Source organism: Propithecus coquereli, unplaced genomic scaffold (assembly GCF_000956105.1).
Source record: "Propithecus coquereli isolate 6110/MARCELLA unplaced genomic scaffold, Pcoq_1.0 Scaffold2, whole genome shotgun sequence".
Taxonomy (NCBI): Eukaryota; Metazoa; Chordata; class Mammalia; order Primates; family Indriidae; genus Propithecus; species Propithecus coquereli.
In genome coordinates, this window is record NW_012144966.1 from 199,149 (window position 1) to 215,906 (window position 16,758).

Here is a 16,758-nt window from a genome sequence, read left to right on the forward strand (position 1 = left end):
TCTTGTCTTCCTCTCAAGCCATTGCATCTCTCTCACTTTCTTTTCAACATAAAATATCTTAAATACTTATATTTACAATTCTTGCCACCTGTTCCTCACTCCGCATTCATGTTTTAAGCTTACTGTAACTTCACTTCTAACTATCATTCTCTTGAAGGTATCCTATGAATATTATTTGTGGAATCCTAAAAAATCTTTTAGTCTCCTCTTGATCTTCATCACACTATACTTTTCTATATTAAACATTTTCAAACCTCTATTTCCTAGCATTTTCTCCTTTCTTGGTTTCTGAAATACTATTCTCTCTAGCTATTAAACATAGTATTTATTTAACATTTAACTATGTGCCAAGTACTCCACTAAATGTTTTGCCTACATTACCTCATTTTCTTCTCTTTAAGGTAGGTTCTAGTCTTCCCACATTCCCATAGAGAAAATTGAGGCTGTGTTTGCCCACAACCATATAGTAAGTGGCAGGTTTGGGTTCAAACTAAGGGCATTCTTAATTCAAAAGTCAGCCTCTTTAACATTTATACATATGGCCTGGTCTTCCACTTATCTGACTACTTCTTTATGCATTTCTTTTACTGGATTTCTTTTCTCTGTATTTCTTAGGGGCAGTGGTTTTCCAAGATTCATTTCCTGACCTTATATTCCAACACATTATGTCTAGACAATGCAATTTGTTTTTATAGTATAAACTATCACTTTGTTTTAGCCTTGATTTTTCTTCGTGTTTTAGCACATTTCCTGCAGCTTCCTGGGCTCTCCACCTGATGCTTGAATGTCACAAAGACACTCAGAAAAATACATATTAATTGTGAGACTTGAACAATACACCTTGCCTGTTGGGACACCAATGCTACACTTGTGAAATGAAGGGGTTCAAGCAGTAGTTTTGAAACTTTTTTTTTCAGCAGCAGACTATCTGTTTTCAAACAAAATTTGATGTAGCAACAATACCTAGGAATCTAATAAAATTAGAATGACATTGGCTAACGAGTGAAAAGCTTAGAACCCCACCCATTTGGCCTCATGCTTACCTACCACAGTAGTCCTTCATGTACCTCTTTGGAACCTAGGACTTCACAATCTCTAAAGTCGCTTCTAATTTCCAACAAAATTCTTTAATCCTCCTTTGGAAATTAATATAATACTTCAGCTATTCCTTTTTTGTAATCTCTTGTAATATATCTTCATCTAAGGATTAAAATATTTACTTAATAAACCAAGATTTACAAACTCAGAATTTACTCCATTTCCTGAATTTTCACATTCAATTGATTTATAAATCTTGCTGGTTCTGACACATAAATAACTCAGATTTCTCCCTTCTTTTCCTTTTCTCCTGCCACTGCTTAAAAAATCAGGCTTATTATGTCTATTGAAATAACCTTCTCTTAAGTTTCCCTACCTCCAGACCTCAGTCCCCCCTGACCCAATCCATTCTTTACCCTGTCTACAGTGGTATATTTGCAAATTATGCTTTCTAATCATGTATGTACCTTACTCAAAATCCTTCAATGGCTTCTGATATCAAAAAACAATCAGTACAAATTCCTTAAAAGTTCTAAACTGTTTGTATTCTTCATTTCCTGTCACTTTCCATTCCCCATACCACTACTTATCTAGATACAAAAAACTATCTAAGATTCTCTAAACATATCATGTGCTTTCCCGATTCCAAGACTTTGTTCTTGCTTAAGAGTGCCCATCATCCTTTCTCTGTCTCCACCTTTCCACCTTTCAAAATCCTAACCAGTCTTTAAAGTCCAACTTCTCCTTGAAGCCTTTGCCTATAGATCAAATCAAGTAAATTTTTCTCAATTGGTTTCAATAATTATGTTTCTGCCTCACAGTCTTCTACATTTTATAATTAGTTGATATATGATAATTTGTCTATATAGACCAGGATAATTTTTAAAAAATTATTGTTCATAGTAGCTGAGCCATTCAATATATATTTTTGGATTGAACTAAAAAGAAAAAAAAAAAACAAAATTACACCATTTTCATGATGACTCTTCTCTCCAAAGAGACTGGTGCTTCACATAATCACAGAAATGTTCTAGAAATGTAAACAGAAGATTATAAACCTATGTTGTATAAGAAAATGAGAAGTACCAGAAAAAGCATTCCTGGCTTTATAAAGAATAGAAATAATATTTAACAATTGTGATGTTGGAATTTATTGCTTTAGAAAGGAATATTCTCCAAAAATTACTTAAGAGTTATAGAAAATGTGGAAACTTCAAAGCTTGTTAAAATTCGTAAGTTCATAAAATATATGTAATCATAAAATTTCTAATATTTTCCTTGAAGAGTCTTACAGTTAAACTTTGTCCCTAGAAAGCCAAAGGGAATATTAAGCAAGAATCACCTTTATCAAGCATCAATTTGTTTTATTTCTCTTTTCTATCTCTAGTCATGTTAGTTCTTAACCTTATGTGGTAGGAGTCCCATTGAAATTCTGCTGAAAACTATGAAAACTCATGTATGAATACAAAATTTACCATTGTGTTTTAGCAAGCCCTCTAAAATCCACCTTACATCCATACATATATCCGAGGTCCTTTGCTGCATCTACTTGGTATAATCTAAAGATATTTTACACATCTCCACTGAACCATGCTTATTTTTCTTCCAAAATTAATGGACATTATAAAATCTGAGCAATAAATATGTACAATGTCTTTAATATGCACAATGAGTTAAAGTCATATTAAAAATTACATTTAGTCTAATCTGTTTGAAATTAATAAAAATTTTCACAGAGCAGTAATCACTATAAAGAAATACAAAACTAATACAATTACTAAATTTTGAAAAATAGAAACGAAGTAAAGATGTTACAGATTCTAAGGATCATGATAAAAATATTACTATTCAAAAACCTGAACTAGATTACTAATCCAATTTCTAGACACATTGATCTTAAGTAATATAATCTTTAAAGATCACACAAAATTATATTTATAATGAATTATTCGTCCACTATAGCCTGAATGTCTCCTATTAGAGACCACTAGACTGCGAAAATGAGATAAAATATCTCATCCTTAAGTAAACCTATTTATTTTGAAAGTTGTTTTTAACAACCCCTATATAATGCAAAAACTTTATGCCCTGTGTCTTTAACATTGCTAATGCTTTGCTTACTTTATAGTCCCTACAATATACTCAGTATAATTTTACTACGTTAAAAATGCTTCTGAAATATAACAAATATTATATTATTTTTGTAAAGTGAATCTTCTTTTTCATTTATTTTCTCTATAATTTTAAACTTTCAGAGATGTGTTCCTTTCATAGATGATAACTGAAAGGACCAAAGAGACTATTCTTTTTGATGAAGTGATTATGAATATGTGTTTCTCTATGTGGTTACTGGCTGCCTGATAAGGAATAGAGAAATACCATAGGTGTGTGAGGTATTCCAGAGGTCCATATAATAGGTCATTTTCCTTTTTGGAGTATGAACTTATCATTTGGATGTACAAGAGAAAAAAGTTCATAAAGTAATTTATCTTTGCCAGTATTAATTTTACTTTTTTCTTATAATGCTAAAAGTATACTCCATGGAAATAAATGCACTCAATATATTTTGGCCCCCACAATAGACATAAAAATTCATACTACCGGAGATCTCTGACATATTACAGAAATATCATCTAATACTCTATACTTATTCTAATAGTAAACTAACTCAAGTAAAGAAAAAGCTCTTAAAATGATTTCTAATACTAAAGCCACATAGTCTGCCCCAAATAAATTAATTATATTTCTAGTTTTAGTAGTTACCAGGATCTATCACAAAAACAATGGTACAAAAAGGGGGAAGGATGGGGATGGAAGATGAAAGATGTTCTTTATAATTCACTATTTTATCTAATGTCTCTGCATCCACGTTTATGAATTACTTGTAAAGAATTGAATTTTTTCAAAATATAATAGGATTTTGACTAATGATAATAGAGCTATGCAGAGAAACAAAGATTGAATAAAAACTTTATATATAACTTTTTACATTGCCTATTAAAAAGGATATGAATACTACATCTCCTCTTTACCCCACTTACGTTTGATCAAGTATTATAAATTAATGTTAAAGAGTATAGTTTCTCACCCAATGTAGTCAGTGTAAAAGTTATTGTCTTCACACACAACTTTCAAACATGTCCCCAAATCCTTCATCCTTTGTACTGGGCCTTTATGATGGATAGGTGTGTTTTGCCTCTGTAACTTTGCTCTTGTACTTGCCTGAACAAATATGCCCATTTTCAAGGTCCAATGCATGTCCTCTATTCTATACAGAACTTTGAAAAAAATACCTGAACTGATTTCACTGGGTTTTTTGTTTGTATGTTGGTCTGTTTTTGCTTGATTATTAAGCACACTAAATACAAATTATTTGCAAGCCAATAGATTTTTTTTTTTTTTTTTTTTTTTTGAGACAGAGTCTCACTGTGCTTCCCGGGCTAGAGTGCCATGGCATCAGCCTAGCTCACAGCAACCTCAAACTCCTGGGCTCAAGCAATGCTCCTGCCTCAGCCTCCCGAGTAGCTGGGACTATAGGCATGCGCCACCATGCCCGGCTAATTTTTTCTATGTATTTTTAATTGTCCAATTAATTTTTTTCTAATTTTAGTAGAGACGGGGTCTCGCTCTTGCTCAGGCTGGTTTTGAACTGAGCTCAAACAATCCGCCCGCCTCGGCCTCCCAGAGTGCTAGGATTACAGGCATGAGCCACCGCGCCTGGCCGTAGATTCTTTTAAAATGTTAAGGCTAGAGCATATTTTTTGAATACGTGCTATACAACAGGAAGCACTGTCATTTAATCTACACAACCCTGTAAAGTTGACTAATATTCTAATTTTATAGATAAGGAAATCAAGTGTCAAAGAGGTTAATTTTCCCACAAAGATATACAGGAAGCATGAGGTAAAACCCTAGATTCAAACTCCAGGCCATTTGGTTGCAAATCCTATGAAAAAGAGTACATTCAATAAAACAGTATTTTCGTCCAGTGCAACAACTCTTACTGATAAGAAAGGTTAATGTACCTCTTAAAATATCTAAATTATTGTTACTATCTCAAAGGAAATTCTCTCTTAGGCTTTTAAATTAATAATATTATTGATAGACTCTATAAAATGCTATTCACAAAAATTCACTGTAAGAGTTCTAGAGTATTCCTGCCTTCTGAATAGTACATAAAAATTAGAAATCCTTCATATGCATTTTATTATCAAAAATCTTTTAGAATATTAGAGTAAAACAGAGATTAATGATCCACTATTTAATGTCATAGACTATATACATGAATAATATTGTACTTTTTGATTTTTGATTCCTCATGTTAATGAATAATGATTAAACAGATAATCCAAAGGTTAGAAATGGTTTTATATTCCTATTTAAATAAAATTCTATTTTACTTATATTTAAAAAGGATTTAATGCAGCTCATAGTTAAGAGTAATTGTGATCTGGCAATCTACAACACTCTAAAAGAGTAGTGAAACCATATGGATCAATTTTCCCCAAAACTTCAGGAAACAGTTATTTGAACATTTTTGCTAAACTAAGAGATTCATTAAGTTTTAAAACAAAAAATATACATGACATTTCAAATATTGGCATAAATTGGGATAGAAATAAATATGCATATTGCAGAATATCTCTGACATGTTAGTCATATTAGCTAATACCAAGGATTAATCACTTAGGCTTTAATATCAAATTTTGTTGCCATTAAATTTAGGGCCATTTGTTTTAAAATATTTATGAAATATTATGCATTTGATGTGATAGCAACCATTTCTGTTTGTGAGTGTAATTCTAGAGGTTAATTTTACCCTATCTTTTTCTGCAAGATTTAGACCATATTTACTTGTTTTAGAGGAAAATGTAAAGTTAATTTTTCATTAAAAGAAAACTTTACATAAACTTAAAGGAAGCTTAAAGTAATTTCAGGCTTTCTCTTTCATCATTTCCATTAACAAACCTTCAAGGATCAAGGAATTCATAATTTGCTATATAAATAATTTCCAGAAATGATCAATCTCATTAAAATTCTGTTAAATAACCAAAATGTCTATTGATCCACCCTAATATGGCTCTTTCCAACTCCTAATCATGCCAACATAGTTATTCTTCTTTCACTATTATACTTGATAAGCATCAATTTCTATAGGTAGTGTGTCTATAATTACCCCTAAAGACTCAGATCACTATGAAAAAGTTAAGCAAATTAAAAATAAATAAAATACTACATTAACTTTCATTTGGCATAAATACTAATATTAATTTAACAACTTTCTAATTTCTTCTCAGATCTCAGACACAAAAGGCAATACTTGTTTGTCACTGTTGATGACTAAGTATATTAAAACATGATGAAAGTATAAGCATGAATTGAATATAATCCTAGATTTAGATAAAACAATTAAATTTATAAATGTTGACATTAATTTCTCATATCAATTGATTTAAAAAGCTCCAAGTGTTCTTCCTGAAATGAGTTTAGAACACATACAAAAGCACTTCTGAGTTCCTTCATTATTTTACTCTATCCTTTGAAAAGTTTGGGAAAAATATATCATTTATTTCATATATAAATAAAGCATGAATTAGAGAGAGTTAATCAATTTGCTTAACCTAAAAATGTCAAAATGTAAGCATTGTAACATACTATGTTACTTCCAAGTTTGCCATATTTAATGGAGCAAATTCAGAGAGTTCTTCTAAATACAACAATCAACAAGCATCATTCTGTAAGATGCTTGAAAGGTTTACTAAAACCCATGAGGAAAAACCTCTTCATGAGTCATGACACAATGTTGCCTAAACAAACCAGACTCTCTTAATACTTCTACATGGGAAAAATCACACTGATTTCTCTGATGAACATAAAAGATTTTAAAATCGATTGTCTCATGAAGATATTTTTATATATAATAATTAGTTATGACAAGGTAAAAATAATAAAACATCTTATTTTCATCATAATTATAATTTCTCATGCAGATTCACAAACTTCACCGGTTTGATTTAATAAAGGACCAAAACTGCAAGAATAAGGTGATTTTGTTTTTTTCTTACTTAGGAAAATGTTGCCTTTTATTTATTTTTTTTTAACAATGTGACAGTCATAAGAAAGAATGTGAGTACTGTAAAGCAAAAATATTGCTTTAGAAACTAAGATAAAGGAATAGACGAGAATATTTTATGGTAACCCTTCCTGAAGATGGTGACTGTAAGGTCTAATAGTATTTATTCATATTTACCTGTCTCTATCTGGAGAATAATGGTCATCCATGACACGATGTCTATCCATTCGGCTAATTGTATTATAATGTCCAGTAGTGGTGCGTGTCCCTCGAAGTCCCTGTTCTACATTCCGGCTAAAATAGCAAGATCCATTAAATATCTTAGTAAACTATATCATATACTATACTAAGTAGTGAGATTTATTAATAAAAATAGTAGAAAAAGACAAAGTCACTGTATGGTCAAGTCCAAATTTTTTGTTTTAACTAATTGCACTTCTGGCTAAAGGTATAAATTTCAGTTGGAGGTTGACAGATAAGAAGATTGCTGCTATAACAGATACAATACAAAAAGAGCTCACATTAAGCAAACATCAATGGGGATATAATAACAAATATCAACCTTATTAATGGATGACTCCCAGGTCTCTAGTAGTGATACTCAATGGTATATACAGGAAGAGGAGTAGATTTGTGTGAAGAAAATTAGTTTAGTGTTAGACATGTTTGTTTATCTACTCTATAGGAATGGATATAGAGATGCCACATGGTCAAATATGAGTTCAAAGCTCAGAAGAACAATTCAAAATCTGTCCACTTCTCACCACCTCCCTTCAAACCACTCTAGTCCAAACTATCATCTTTGTGCATATATCATAACAATAACCACCTAAGTAGTCTCTTGCTTCAACCATTACCTCATCTACCGTGACACACAGCAGCCCTATAAAACATAATTAAGATCATGACATGTCATATTATTGAATAAAAGGTAGGAATCCAGTTTTTAATTTTATTACGTGTGATGAGCTAATTTTCCTATCCTTTCCAACCCATCCTTTCCTTATTAATTTGTGTCACCTTATTATCCTGTACGAAGTAAACATAGAAATGTAAATGTGTATATATTTACATTGTACTATCCAATCTATTCATTATGTCTACTTTGCTGCTATTGTTCAAGTTCCATCTTGTTTTTAATTATTAGGGCCTGATAATACATTTTTCTCTTCTTTTTCAAAATGGATTTAATTATTTATATATGTTTATCCTTCCATATAATTTCTAGAGTGACAAGTTTATAAAAATTACACATAGAATTTTGATTGGTATTACATTAGATTTACAGATAAATTTGTTGAAATTTGCTATCTTTATTGTATGAAGTAATTCTACTCATAAAAAGGATATATCTCTCATTGATTCCTTACCTAAAGTTTATATTTTTCTTTAAGAAGATCTTGTGAATTCTTAGTCGGATGAATTGCTAGATATTAATACTTTATATACTTTATGAGGCTTTTGAGCATAGTGCTGTATGTCTTATGGTAGTTTCTAATTAGTTATTACTCATTTTTGTAAGTTGACATATGGCCAGGTATTGGGCAGCACTCCCATATTAGTTTTAATATTTTGATTATGTTGGGTTTTTTATGTATATAATCCCATAATCAACAAATAATAATGGTTTTTCTCACTTCTAAGCCTTCCACCTCTTATTTCTTTTTCTTGTATTTTAACATTTCTCAGGACCTGAAGTACTATTTTAAACAGTGACAATAATAGTGAGCACCCTCTGTTATTTCTGATTTAATGTAAATGCCTCTAAAATTTTTCTGTTAAATACAATGCTTAAGTTAGTAAGCTTTTATGAAGTGTGGGTGGTTTTCTTAGTTAAAGCAACATCTTTAAACACTTTAAACTATGTTTATCAACTTAATATATTAGATTTTCTTTTTAATTTCTGTAATTGTTCAAATTATATAAACACTTTTTAGTGTTTCATAGCCTTCTGAATTAAATAAGTTAAATTTATAAGTAAAATAAATCGAACATCCTCTCAGAAAGTACAATATCCTGTGTAAAATTAAGATTCAATTAAAATTCTAATACTAACTCAATTATTTATTTAAAACAGAAGTTATAAGGCTGTTACTCTAACTGGTCAAAATTTCTTAAACATTCCAAGTATATAAAGTGTGAATTATGCACATATTTCTTGGTAGTCTCCACTATTATTTCCACGGTTCTTATTCCATTAAGCCTATACTTAAAGAGGTTGATCAGAGATTTCCACCAGGCATACAACCTGGAACTGCAGCTTTTCTGAACCATTCTTCCCACGGCACATGCATTCTCTTGTATTCTTCTGATGATTGTTCCTAATTTTAAAGACCACTTAGTTGTTTATTTTTTCCTATTTCTTCCATTACCAATATCTACATCATTCATGCGTATAATTAGTTGGTTCCACCTATATCTGCACACACTGATATATGACTGAAAGCTGGCTCTTAATTATTTTGAACTCCTATAATAAAATAATATAGGGGTTGTCCAAAGTTACAGATAATCCACATTTTATTTCACTCTCATTACATAGGTTATTGAGTGGCATCTTGTTTTTCTCTAAATAACCTTTTTCCACAAGAATCACTTATATTTAAAGATAATTAATGATAAATTATGATAAATAGGCCTGTAGTAACAACCCACAAATAAAGGGAGTATGCTGTCTTACCTTTGTGGAGGAGGGACACTGGGTGACCACGATCTAGTCCTTCCTATAACATCTACTCGATGAGGAGACCCTGATGGTGAACAATGGTTTGATGACATTACTTGTTCTGGCACTGATAATGTTGAGCTTTGAAGATCTCGACCATTGTGTCGATAATCTAAAGGTAGAAATATTAATAAATATTATAGTTATCTATACACTAAGCCCTTCATGTATTCTGTACTTTGAATATATTAAAGTATAATGAATAAAGCATAATATTAAGACTTTATATACAGTTAATTATCTTCAATAAAAGACTCAAATTTATTCTAAAAACATTTTCATCTCTTCAATGACCTAGAAAAGCTTCAAATACTTCTCAACAATTATTAATATTTACAGTTATTAAGTTCAAAAAGTTCCTAAAGTCTATAGTCATTTCTTTAAGAGATAATATTAGAACACACTCTGAATACCATTTATAGTACGTACGTAAACTGCTTTTTTTTTTTTAAGACAGAGGATCTTGCTATGTTGCTCAGGCTGACTTTGAACTACTGGCCTCAAGCAATCTTCTCGCCTCAGCCTTTGAGTAGCTGGGACTACAGACATGTGCCACCATTTTTCTTATAGTATTTGACAGAGATGAGATACAGTAGAAGCCTCAGAACAAAAGTATGATTTGACAAATTTTGAAAAAGTATCTTAGAAGAGATACAACTCAAATGAGTGCTAGAAAGCAATTGATATGTGGACAAATGGAAGGAAAGTAGAATTCTAAGTTGGGAGAAAAAAAATGTCAGTTCAATGTGGGGCAGCAGTGGGAAAATAAACAGAAAAAGTAAATTTGACTCAAGTCGTATATATCTAAAACATCATGAGGTTTGTAATGTAAAAAGCCTGAAAATTTCTGAGAGTGATATTAGCACCACCACCATTATCTTCAACATACTCGTTATAGCTATTATTAATTGATCTTTTACTATGTGCTAGGAACTCTGCTAGGCACTGTACAAAGTGTTTCACTACAACATTTGTTTCAGAGATAACTCAGAAAAATGACTGGCTCATATGTGATTTTTCTAGTATGTTAATGTTTTTCACTATTATCTTAGATTAGATTCCTAGAAACAGAGCAAAAGACAAAGATCCAGATGCACATCAATAACTGAAGTAGTGTTTTCAGGAGAATGGAGGAGAGCAGAATAGGGCAAGGGAAGAAACTAAGCAACAATGTAGCAGCTTGATCTTACTGGAGGCTCTGAAAGATGAATTGGATCAGAGTTGCCTTGACTTTGAGGCAACAGGCCTGGACTTCTGTACTATGTTAGCCAGTCACTGGCTGAAGACTGCCAGTGGAAGGTAGACAAGGTTTTTAATCTCCTGGGTGAGGTGGTTTCCATTTGTCTAAGGGCAATTCCTGGGAGAAAGGGACAGCTGTGAATTTTTAGTAACCAAAACACACAGTAGCAAGGGATAGGTAAACCAGCCGGTAAAGGGGATATGGGTGGAACATCAACAATGTCCACTACAACTACCAAATAATAGCGGCCGAATGCAAAGTACGCTAACACAGAGGATTGCAGTAAACTAGAGAAATACAGAACTGTGTACAATGCTCATACATCCCAGGTTCTTTCTCTTGGCTTACTGTGGTCATCAACTCTGTCTTAGAAGTACAAATTGCATGGGCCCTTTCTGGTGTTTGTGGATAGTTCCCTTGATGCCATAACTTTGCAGAATTATTCTTCATTCCATCTAGATATAATCCTTCCATCTAGATAACTTCATTTTATTTTAGAGTCCTATATTTAATATTTTTAATGCTTAAAATTTAACATGACTTTTTATTGTGTCAGTATTTTTGTTTTTAGTGTTCTGTTTTCAAAGCTGCATGAGTTTTTTTTGTTTGGTTGGTTTTTTTTTGTCTTTTTTTTTGAGACAGAGTCTCACTCTGTTGCCCTGGCTAGAGTGAGTGCCGTGGCATCAGCCTAGCTCACAGTAACCTCAAATTCCTGGGCTCAAGTGATCCTACTGCCTCAGCCTCCCGAGTAGCTGGGACTACAGGCATGCGCCACCATGCCCGGCTAATTTTTTCTATATATTTTTAGTTGTCCGATTAATTTTTTTTTCTATTTTTAGTAGAGACGGGGTCTTGCTCTTGCTCAGGCTGGTCTCGAACTTCTGAGCTCAAACAATCCTCCTGCCTCGGCCTCCCAGAGTGCTAGGATTACAGGCGTGAGCTACCGCGCCCGGCCTGCATGAGTTTTGAATGGTCTTTCTAACCTTGATTTCCTAGGAAAGCCCTACTAATTTAGTCCATGATTTTGGAGAGCACAAGATTCCTCAGGAATACATATACTGCATAGTAGAAACAACTCTGCCAAGAAGATATTATCTCTATTTTTCATTTGTGAAAATGGAGGCAAAGAAATCTACATTAAATGTCAAATACCAGGACTGGGACTTAAAACAACATTTTTCTGACTCCACTGCTCTCACTGTGTTCTAATACTATCTTCTACTCCTGTGAAATAAGTAATTATTTAGGAAGATGAAGCTCACAGCAGTATACAATTCAGGCAGAAGGTTAGAGAGATTGCAGCGAGAAGATTAATTGCTCTCATAAAACTTAGAACAGTAGAATTCCAATAGAACTCTGAAATGAAGGAATATTCTCTATGAGTGCTGCCTAATATGGTAGCCGCTAGAATCACATGGCTATTGAGCACTTGAAATTTGGCTAGTGATAATAAGGATATGAATTTTTATCATATTTATATTAAATTAAGTTTAAATAGCCACATATAACTAGTGGCACGGCTCTGGAATATAACAATTGGCAGTGGCAACAGACTACACAGAAAGAATCATTACATTTATTCATTCAGCAATTATTTATGAGGGTATGTTCATGTCAGATGGTATTCTGTGCTGGCGTGAGTAAAAGAAACAAAAATTCTTGCCCTTGTGGAGCTTAAATTATAGTTGGGAAGCAACAGAAAATCCAATAAATAATTACATGATACTATGTATTTGAAGGTCATTAAATACTATGAGGAAAAAACAGATGGTAAAAGGGGATTGAAATGCCAGAATATGAGGGCAGTTTGCAATTTCTTACAGAGTAGTCAAGGTAGATAGGACACATTGAGAAGGTGACATTTCAGAAAAAATTGAAGGAGGTGAGGTGTTCTGCCAAGTGGATATATGGAGGGGAAGGTTCCAAGACAAATGTAAAGGCCCCAAGGTAGAAGTGGATCTTACATGTTCACAGAACATCAAGGAGGACAGAGTGCTTGGAGCAGAGCAAGTAATGAAGGGAAGATATTAGAGAGATTTGGAGAAAGGGGGAAGATCATGTAGCAGTTTGTACATTATCATACTGGTTAAATGGAATTGCTGTAACTCATTTATGAGTTTATACTGGTTAAAAGGAATTGCTGTAACTCACTTGTGGGTTCTGAGCAGAAATTGGACATGATCTAACTTATGCTTAAAATTAGACAAGGCAATAAGTCATATAAGAGATGACAGGGGCTAGAACCAGGATAGTAACAATGGAGATGATGGGGAGTGATCAGTCAGATTCTGGATATATTTTGAAGGTAGAGATATCAAAATGATTCTGTGAAAGATTTGATGTTGCACATAAGAGAAAGAGAAAGGATAATAACAAATCTAAAATTTTGAATTAAATAAACAAAAGAATGGAGCTGCCATCAAATGACATGGTTTGGTGGGAAAGATTAGGAGTTCAGTTTCTGACATGCTAAGCTGGAGATACCTACTACATTTCCAAGTGGAGATATAAAGTGGGAAGTAGAATATAAAAATTTAGAGAACAAATAAGTATTCTTGACTGGATACATATATTGGGGAATTTTATCATATATATACTATTTAAAGGCATGAGACTTCAAATAGATTAGATCACTAGGAGAATGAGTATAGATAGAAAAAAGGTCCACGGATAGAGCTCAGGGTACTCTAATATGAATCAATAACATTTTGTGACTAGATACAAAAGCAAAAAAGAGCAAGTAATAAATGACTCTAAACTTTTGATTTTAGCCCATTAGGAATTTAAGAGTATATAACTAAGAGTAGAAGTTTACTGAGGTGGACTGGTTTGGAGAGGGGGAGATGAGACTACTCTCATGTATTACTTCGGTCATGTAGGCAATAAATTAAATACATGGAAAAGCGTCTTGAGAAAGGTGTTAAGAATGTTAATACAGATGAGACTCATTTATAAAAGGATCATCATTGAAATCCAGGGAAACATTACATATATAGAGAGAAAAGAGATCTGACTACTGAGTTAAAGACATACTATTGAGCAAAGCAGGAAGAGTTAATATAAGAAAAGAACTCAAGTGATGCAGTCACATGGAGATTAAAACGAAATATACAGCTTTAAAAAATACTAATGATTAATAATGTAAAGTACTACTGAGAAGTGATAAAAAATGAGTACTTGGGGATAAATAATTGACTTACAAATTTTAATAGTAAAGGTGATGTTTAAGAGCTAATTATCAAACATCTCCCCACAATTAAGACATAAGTAAATCCTCTACTTTTCCAATGGAAAAGAGTTTACATTTGTTTGTGTATTGTTTCAGGTCAGAGTAGAAAATAATCCTAAAATTTTATGTGGCTAGGTTTTATATTTTATATATATTCAATTTATCAAAGTTGTGGAGTGAGTCAATAGGATCAAAGAAATGGTTTATAACCATTCCCATTCCCATTGCTTAGTATATTATGAGGGCAAATCCATGCCTGAAAATGCTTACCTGAGAACCCTAAATTTCTTTATCAAAGTTTCAACTTACTTGGAAGAATATTAACAATGCAGATGTCAAAATTACTTCTGACTTCAGTCAATCAGAATTAGCAAAATAAAGAACACATGGAGGGACTTCTAGACTTCTAGTTTTTGAGTCAGCATGTAAGGAGTTTGGATGTTACCACTCTGTCCTAACAACAAGCAAAAAGCTCAAAAATCAACAACTCTTCTTGGATCTGTAAAAGATGGAGGACACAGGACAAACAACTGCCCCCAAGATTGGAGAGACTGTCAGGAAAACCCAGTGAGTCACAGCTTACCAGAGCAGAGGCTCATGAGTAGAAACCAATGCCAGAGTAGGACAACTTGAACTGCAATTGACAAATTGCTGAAGGTTCAGTGAGAATAAGTCTGAGAGTTAAAAAATCCAGAGGAACCCAGTCATGGAGGTCTCCCACAATATTATGAGACTTACCTGCAGGAGCTCAGCTAGGTTCCCATAGCAAATATTAAAGAAAAATCTCCTCATGCCTCCAGCAGGGGGAGAAAAAAAGGAACTATTTTGAAATACTCCAGAAGCAGTTTATTCTTCTTAACAAGACTTTGCCCTCAGGGAAACTGGTTAATCAGAGCCTAACCTGTCGTAGTATTATCAGAGCCTAAACAACCTGGGAAAAGGGAAATACCCAAATCTAGTCAATTTTAGCCTTCCACATAGGAGAAAGGAAATATCCAATTCCAGCCCACTGTAGCCATCCTGTCCAATCTAAGGGGGGAGGGAAAAAATGAGAAACACTTGTAAATAAAGTTAACCAGAGGCAGAGTCTCATTAAATGTCTGAAACCTAATCACAGGACCAAAGAGTGCTCCCGTCCCACAACAACTTACCACCACATTATTAAAGGCCTATTTACAGCAATTCCTTTTAATCAGTATATCATGTCTGGCTATTAAGAAAAAATTACCAAGAAAAAAATATTAAATACATACTAAAAGGTAAAAAACACAATTTGAATAGAAAAAGTATCAATTCAGACACACCAGGGATGTTGGAATTATCAGATTGGGAACTTAAAACCACTATGATTAATATACTACAATTTCTAATGGATAAAATAGGTAGCATGCAAGAATAGATGAGCAATGTGAGCAGAGATATGGAAATTCTAAGAAAGAACTAAAAAGAAATGCTAGAGATTAAAAAAAACAAAACAAAAAACAAAAAGCACCCTGTAATGAAAGTGAAGAATGCCTTTGATGGGTTTATTAGTAGATTGAACACAGCTGAGAAAAGAATCTCTGAGCTTGAGAATATATTGATAAAAACTTCACAAACTGAAAAGCAAAGAGAACAAAGACTAAAAAACATAACAGAACAGAACATCCAAGGACTGTGGGACAACCACACAAGGCGTAACATATAAGTTATAGTAATATCAGAAGGAGAAGAAACAGAAAAAGGAAGAGAAGAAACATTTGAAAAACAAAGATTGGCAATATCCGTAAATCAATATCAGACACCAAACCAAAGACCAGAGAATACCAAGCAGGATAAATGCCAAAAAAAGAAAAACCTATACATAAGCATATCATTTTCAAACTACAGGGAATCAAAGATTAAAGAAAAAAATCCTGAAAGAAGACAGAGGAAAATTTAAAAACAAAAAAAGCCTCCATACCTGTAGAAGGACAAAGAAAAGAATTACATATGACTTCCGAGAAACGATGCAAGCAAGAAGAGTGCGGAGTGAAATATTTAAAGTGTTGAGAGGAAAAAAACTACCAACTTAGAATTTTATACACTGTGAAATTACCCTTCAAAAGTGAAGGAAAAATAAAGAAATTCATAAACAAAAAATGAGGAATTTTGTTGTCAGTAGAACTACCCTGCAAGAAATATTAAAAGAGGTTCTTTAGAGAGAAGGAAAATGATATAGGTTAGCATCCTGAAGCTATATATACAGAAAGGAAAAGCATTGAAGAAGGAATAAGCGAAGGTAAAATAAAAACTTTTATTTTTCTTATCCTTAATTGGCTTAACAGTTAATGGTTTATTCAAAATAAATAATAGCAACAATGTAGTCAATTATTTATGCTTATGTCTGTACTATACATACCATTATATATGCTTATATTTAAGTGAAATGAATGACAATAATGATACAAAGAATGGGAGGGAGAAATTAGGAT

At 32.7% G+C, this 16,758-nt stretch overlaps 1 protein-coding gene across 1 annotated transcript in view; it reads right to left on the reverse strand.

The window, feature by feature from the left end:
* LOC105809674 (regulating synaptic membrane exocytosis protein 2) overlaps window positions 1-16,758 on the reverse strand; it is a gene marked incomplete at its 3' end in the record, with an annotated part of 659,796 nt that overhangs the window by 180,958 nt on the left and 462,080 nt on the right. The window contains exons 14-15 of the mRNA XM_012643523.1: window positions 9,792-9,948; window positions 7,289-7,405 (exon numbers count right to left, since the gene is read on the reverse strand). Coding sequence (XP_012498977.1) covers window positions 7,289-7,405; window positions 9,792-9,948 — 274 coding nt within the window. The remainder of the gene's footprint in view (window positions 1-7,288; window positions 7,406-9,791; window positions 9,949-16,758) is intronic.